General features: G+C 43.0%; 1 protein-coding gene across 1 annotated transcript; it reads left to right on the top strand.

Annotated features, from left to right (window-relative positions):
- The first annotated feature begins 2,430 nt into the window (after positions 1-2,430).
- LOC143888887 (uncharacterized) lies at positions 2,431-3,039 on the top strand. Its single transcript, XM_077393275.1, has one exon. The coding sequence runs from the start codon at positions 2,431-2,433 to the stop codon at positions 3,037-3,039; it is 609 nt and encodes a 202-aa protein (XP_077249390.1).
- Positions 3,040-7,549: the final 4,510 nt, after the last annotated feature.

The following is a 7,549-nucleotide window of genomic DNA, read 5'->3' as shown; positions in this document are numbered from 1 at the left end:
TGCGACAACATTGGAGCTACATATTGCTAATCCTATTATGCATTCACGAACCAAACATGTAGATATTGATTATCATTTTGTTAGAGAGAAGGTTGCATGAGGTGAACTTCATATCATGGTTTAAAATTTTGATTTCGATACTAATTTCGGACTTCCCAAAAACCAAAATTTCGATCGTAATTCCGAAATTTCGGTCGAAATTTGGTAATAATTTAAAAAGAATATTTAATTGGTTTCGAAATTTCGGACCGAAATTTTGTAACATATTTAAAAAAAAATGGATTTCAATTTCTCGAAATTTCAGACCGAAATTCCAAAATTTAAAACCATGCTTCATATCACATTCATTCCAACTGGAAGATAAATTGCGGACATCTACACCCAAGGACTGTCCTCATCACGTTTCTCGTATTTGCATTCCAATTTGATTGTTTGTCCCAAACCCGTTCAAATTGCGGGAGGATAATAGCATGTATATTAATGTAAAGTACGTATTTGTAATATTGCCCTCACTCAAGGGCATTTTTGTCATATAAAGGATATATAAAAGCAATGGTAGCACATGTGTTTCCTAGGGTTGCAAAACAATTCAAACTTTAACTGTTTTCACATGCCAGTGAGGGTAGGGGCACACAAAAGTGTGTCGATCCGCCATGTGTCGAGGTGCAGCCGGGAGGGTACCACATTAAAATAGCATTCTACCTCCCCTTCTCGTATAAAATCCCCCCTCCTTGTACTCTACAGCCGGTACAACAAACCGGTCTCTCTCTTAACAGTCGAGGGGCCCAACAATTCATTTGTCGAAATCTTTTAACAAGGTAGTGTCCACCCATATTTTTCAAAATGGACTGTACAGCCTACACCCTAGGATGATCCAAACCGTCCATTTGATGGGCCACAACTTAAATAGGTTGTGTCCCAAAAAATCATTTCCACATGATCATCCTAGCCTCCAATCCAAAGAAATAAAACCTCTATAGATTGGAGGGTTGAGATCATCCCATGGAAACGATTTTTTTGAGGCATAATCTATTTACATTTTGGCCCATCAAATGGATGGTTTGGATCATGCTATGGTGTAGGTCGTACAGTAACATTAAGGCCTAATTATAAGCCACACCATATGATAATCCAAGCCATCCATATGCTGGGCCGCAGCATAAATAGGTTGTGCCCTCAAAATAATTTCCATAGGATGATCAAAACCCTCTGATATATAAGGTTTCCTTAATATGCAGTTTCTCTTTAGATCGGAGGGCTAGGATCATCCTATGGAAATGATTTTTTGGGACACAACCTATTTATGATGTTGCCCATCAAATGGACAGTTTGGATCATCCCTATGGTGTGGGCCATACGGTTCATTTTGAAAAACATGGGTGGGGCCTACCTTGCCCAAAGATTTAAACAAATTAACTGTTAGGCCCACGAACCGTTCATGTTGGAGTGAGAGACCTTGTTGGAGGGACCGGGATATCACTGCCCTAGAGAAAACCTCTACATTTGAGGGATAGCTCGTCCAATAGGGGTGAAATTTCCTCCGTACCCCATATTTCAAGTGCCCACACAAAGGAGTAGCTTTCCGAATTCGTTACCATTTTGTAGGCGTTCTGATATCTACACAGAGAAACTACACAGCACGAGTCTAGGGTATAAGGGAATGATAAATCCACCCCAATGTTGAATTACAAACAGGGGGAAAATTCTTATGTGACTTTGGTCTCGTCCTTTGTACTCTCTATTGAGCTGCTGAAGTTTGTAGGGTTCTCAAGTTTGCTTCCATTCAACAAAATGCTGAGCAGCCCATGCCCGAAAGCATTACTCATCCCTCTCAATTTCTTAAACCTGTAAGTTCTATCAATACCATTCGATTCTTTTCAGTAAATGTTTCGTTTTCTCCACAGAAATGCGCTGCTTTTCCGGACTAAAGATGCAACAAACTATGCTTATTTTCTTCAAAATCCATCTCCCAAATCCCTTTCCCAAGTCCCAAATAACATAAATCAACCATCTTTTGCAGTCTCTTACCTCATGAACTCATGTGGGTTGTCACCAGAAGCTGCACTTGTAGCTGCCAAAAGACTCCATTTTGAAACCTCAGAAAAACAAGACTCCGTTCTTAGTTTATTCAAAAGCCTTGATTTTACAAAAACCCACATCACAAATCTCATCACCAGATTCCCATTAGTACTCTTGGCAGATCCAAACAAAACTCTAAAGCCCAAAATTGAGTTCTTCCATGGTTTGGGCCTTTCGGGACCTGACCTTGGGAAGCTCATCTCTTCATGCCCAAACATCTTATTTACAAGCTTACAGAATAGAATCATCCCTTGCATTGATTTCCTTAGAACTTTCCTTTGCACCAACGACAATATCATCCTTGTTCTCAGACGTGCCCCCCGTATTTTAAGGTCAAAACCGCAAAATCTAATGGGACCCAATATCTCAATGTTGATAAATCATGGTATACCAGAATGGAATGTTTCAAAATTGATCACATCACAACCTACTGTCCTGATGTCAAAACCCGATCGATTGAGCCAGATAGTTGGGGTGGTTAAGGGCATGGGTTTTGATACTTCAAGTTCGACATTTATTTGTGCAATCTGTTCAATGTCGGCGATGAGCAAATCCACTTGGGAAGGGAAATTGGAGGTTTATAGGAGCTTGGGTTGGTCCGAGGATGAGATTCTTTCAGCATTTAGAATGCAACCCAATTGCATGATGAAATCAGAGAAGAAGATAAGGAAAGTGGTGGATTTCTTTGTGAACACAATGGGTTGGAAGTCATCGGATCTTTCAAGAAACCCAAATTTTCTCTTGTTTAGCTTTGAGAAAAGGATTGTTCCAAGATGTTCGGTTCTGCGGATTCTGATGTCAAATAATCTGATAAAGAAGGAGAACATATCTACGGCGTTGCAATGTTCAGATACGGACTTCTTGAGAAAATTTATTATGAAGTACCAAGATGGAGTTCCTGAAATAGTCGAGGTGTACCAGGGTAAGATGGGACTTGTAGGATTAGACTTGGGCTCATAAATTGTAGAATGTTTGTTTCACAGGTTTGGAAATCAACATCTTGTTTCTTTCTGATACTTGCTGTTGAACGTGTTAAATTTATTGTGTGTGTTTGGTTTTAATATAAGCTTTTTCTAATTCTTTGGAAAATAAATTTTATTTCATTTCTTAGCTATTGCTTAAACCCTCCGTGTTGGGACCTGTGCTAGATAGTATTGTGGGCTGTTAGTTGTCACTCATCAGCAATTTATTTAGTGACTAATGTCAGGGGGACACAATTGGTATTAAAAATAGGAGATCCCAAAATGGACTGCTGTCGTTGCATCTTCAAAAGTATGTTGATTGTTGAGAGAAGACGCTTGGTGCGCACTCCTATCTAAGAGGTGTCTAAGAGGGCTGGTTGGCCCAATCCTTTAGGGGTTTGCCTCCCATGACCAGCCAGCCCCCCAAGCCCAGTAGACTGTGGGTCGAAAACTTGGTGGCTTGCGGAAGGGCTATATAAGGACCTTGCTTGTGCGTATGAGGCACAACGAGAAATTGACATACAGTTAGTAGGCTTGCTCTAAGGGAACTTTGGGTGCGGATTGTGCTTGAGGGATGATTTAGCTTCTTTGGTCTTGGAAGGGGGGCCAAAGACAGTGCATATTGGGTTGGGTTTCCACTGGCATCGTGCCTTTAGACGGTGCGTGAGGCTACTACTATACTTTGCCTCCACACCGCGGTATGTCTTGTTGGTAGGCCAATTTATAGGCTTTGCATGAGTTTGTGCCGGGGTGGCTTCGGCCATGCTCGCGAGGCGCAAGTCTTATAGATTAGTCCGTGGGGCATGCTTGCTCCTCAGATGACCAAGCCTTCGGGTTTGGCAGATTGGAATGGGGCAGAACAATGCCTCTTCCTTAGTGGGCTTCAACAATCAAAATTGTCCCTCGATGCGGTGGTCTAAGCAACTAAGTCTTTCGGCTTGGCAGAGCAGAGCGTGTTTGGACCTGGCCTCGCCTCCAAACGATTGGTGCTGCCTTATGAGACTTTGGTCCTGCAGATTGGTTCATGGCATAGGTCTATGTCTTGAGTTGCCGGATTGTAAGACTTGGCGGATTGGTGTGTGGCCTCGACATGCCTCGCACTGGATGGACTTTGCACTTCGCTTGAGGGCCTTGTGTTTGAAGCACTCGTGTTGTTGGATGATCATGAGAGTGGGTTCAAGTTGAGCACGACAAGAGCAAGCCGAGTAGCATGATGGAATGCGTGGATATCGTGGGCATAAGTGAAGCATCAGGAGGTGTTTTGTGTGTAGGGCCTTCAGGGTTTTGCACTGGTAAAGGCTAGCCTTAGCATATGCGAATGTTGGGGCGCTGCACGAGTATCTCTGCGCGAAAAAGAAAAGGCCCTTGACAGTTGGTATGAGAATAGGCTGTATATGCAAGAGCTTGACAAGGAGCTCTGATACAGTTAGTATGAGACCGATGATCCTGAAGAGCAAAAGAAGTATGCTCTAATAGTTGGTATCATGAGCTCTAATATAGTTGGTAGGTATCGAAGCAAGTTCCAAAGCCAGTGTTTCCAAGATGGATGCCTCCAATAGTTGGTGTTTGTGCTGGTTGGCATCTGTGTTGCCTATTGGTTATGATTTTATCTGAATTGTGTCCTCCAATATTGGGAATCAAAGGTAGAGTTGGCGCTTTGGTGCAAATGATGATATTGAATAGGTCGGTGCTTGGCATAGTTGCTGCAGTGACAGTAATTGTGGCTATGGTTAGTGCATCTCAGGTGCAGTGGCAGTGCACAAAAGAACGGAAAACCCTTTGAGTTGTGGCAAAGTCAGAGAGAGCTAAATGTTGGCCAAGTGGCAGCAGCTTGGTTAGCTTTAGACTGCGGAAGTGTTTGAATTCATCACCTCAAAAGTCCATAAGTCAGCCGAACAGAGCAGAAAGAGTGGATGCATTGCTTTCTCAGTATTGTGTGTGAGAATTCATTGAGCTATGTTGGTGGCATGGGCTGCTTTGTGAGCTCGGCAAGCAAGGTGGTAAAGAATAGTACCTTGAAGGTGTGGACTCTCCTCTATCTTATCAGGAGTCACACAGTAGAGTTGCAGTGACATGAAAAGATTTTTCACATAAAAGTTAGTGCAAACATTTTTGAATGGATTTGCTTGGAGCTTGGTATAGTGAAAAAGCAGCAATTGTCAGTGAATGGGTTGGCATGTTCCAACAACCCACCGATGTATGAGGTTGGAAGTGGCAGATGGGAAGTTGGGTGCGGTCCGTTGTGATGTTGGCTTTGCAGTTGATGAGTTACCGTATGGCCTAAGGGCTTAAGATATAATGAGAGGATTGGCTCGCAGGCAGAGTCCTTCTCTAATAGATGAGGTGCTGAGCGTGTCACTACTAAGAGCTTACAATGGTGGATTGCTTACTCGGTGTGAAGGCTCTAACCAGATTGAAGGGCTAGAGATGCTCTTGGGGCGAAGAGGAAACAACGAAGGACCAAGGTAAAGGTATGCATTTTTTATTTATTTTTGAATGGTAACAACTTTCATTGAACAGGGGAAGACCGCTTCCCAAATGATACATGGTCAAGGTATGCATATTAACTCTGAAACGAATATAATGGAGCTCCCAAGGATAGGAGTCAAATATTGACGGGCAAGCATGAAGTGTGAAGGTGTTTATTACCTCTAAGGACTGAAGAAGCATACTCAGGGTTAAAAGCTCGGCAGTGGCTGAAGTACTTAGGTGACAATTCATAGGATAATTTGAGCATGCAAGATGTTCTCTTTAAAAGACCTTAGTACTTAACTCCAGGGGCACTTAGATCAGTCATGGGTTAGTTGCGTTGGTATGAGACAATGTGGTGAGCCCTTGTGTCATCTGAGTTAGCTGTGTTAGTAAGAGACAACATAGTGATCTTGTGTGCTTCTTGCTACTTAGGAGTTTTAGTGCTAGGAAGACCGAAAGGGCTATTTAATTTGAATGATGGAGGATTTGGGTGGTTTGTAGTGTGATTGCTGGCCACGGGTACCCAAGGAGACCATTGGTGAGATAAAGGTTGGTTTGTCCAATGAAGTAAGTTGGCATTGGGGGAAGAAGGGTGCGAGACTAGTGACGGGTGCGTTGCAGTAAGGGATTCTAGAGTGAGAGACTCTTGGCCTCAGGATGAGGGGGGACCATTGAAGTGGTTCCTTTTGTCTGGGAATGTAGGTTGCTTCCCGTGATATTTTGCACCTGGTCAGAGTGGCGGGTGCTGTGCTGCAGGACTTGTGGCATTCTTTCAGGGTTAGAGACGAAAGTGAGTAAAGATTGTCGTTTCGGAAGATCACTCCAACTTCGTCCACCCTTGCGAGATGCAAGTCTTGTAGATTAGTCCATGGGACATGCTTGCTCAGTTGCTCTCTTGATGACCAAGCCTTCAGGTTTGGCCGATTGGAATGTGGTGGAGAATGCCTTGTTCCTTGATGGGCTTCAGCTATCCAAATGGCCCCTTGATGCGGTGGTGTGAGCGCCCAAGTCTTTGGGCTTGGCGGAGCATGGCTGGACCTGGCCTTGCCTCTAGAAGGTTGGTGCTGCCTTGCGGGACTTTGGTCTTGCGGATTGGTTCGTGGCATAGGTCTATGCCTTTGGCTGCCAGGTTGCAAGACTTTGTGGATTAGTGCGTGGCCTCGACATGCCTCGCATTGGATGAACTTTGTACTTGGCTTGAGGGCCTTGTGTTCGAAGCACTCATGATGCAGACTGATCACGAGAGTGGGTTCAAGTTGAGCATCGGAAGAGCAAACTGAGTAGCCTGATGAAAGGCTTGCAGATCACGAGCATAAGTGGAGCATCAAGAGGTGTTGGGTGTGGAGGGCCTTCGGGTTCTTGCACTTGCACTGTTAATTTGAATACTAGCCTTAGCATATGCGTATGTTGGGGCGCCGCAAGGGTCTTTCTGCCCAAAAAGAAAAGGCAATTTAGAAGTGTTTATATTGATAAGATTTAGTTAAGATTAAAGCCCTGTGGAATAGCATTCTCTTAGTTGTAAGCATCTTGTCTCCTCTATTAAGAATCATCTAAAGCTGCTTGTTCTCTGTTGGCCAAAGTCTCTGCATGGCCCATTGTAAAACGTGCCTGCAATAGCTGTACTTTTTATATGTATGGACTAAAAATAAACCACTACATTTTTAATGATCAACTTTACCCTAATGGTTATCAACTTTGAGCATATTATTATTTTTTCTTTTCTCTTTACAAAACACATCTCATTAAAGAGTAATAGACTTGTCTGTTACATTCTCTCATGCTGTTTGAGTTACTGCAAGTGGTAAGAACTTCTCTTCACATTGCTTAACTAATTTTTGAAGACCAAACCCAGATTGTTTTTACTGTTGACTCAGTTCATAAGGGACTTATCACACTATACGATGCCCCCTCTGAAGTGTTGAAGCAGGTTGAAATCTCAATATATAGACTGATTCCACCAGAGGCTAAAAAATCATTCAATATTTCATGTTAGTCTCCTTAAAACCTTTCCATGAAGATCTAGTAGACCGAACTAG

The sequence above is a fragment of the Tasmannia lanceolata genome, unplaced genomic scaffold (genome assembly GCF_043159265.1).
Source record: "Tasmannia lanceolata isolate RefF3 unplaced genomic scaffold, GAP_Taslan_0.1 ptg000012l, whole genome shotgun sequence".
In the NCBI taxonomy this organism is placed as follows: Eukaryota; Viridiplantae; Streptophyta; class Magnoliopsida; order Canellales; family Winteraceae; genus Tasmannia; species Tasmannia lanceolata.
The sequence above is the reverse complement of the archived record's forward strand: the minus strand, read 5'-3'. Positions and strand labels throughout refer to the sequence as shown.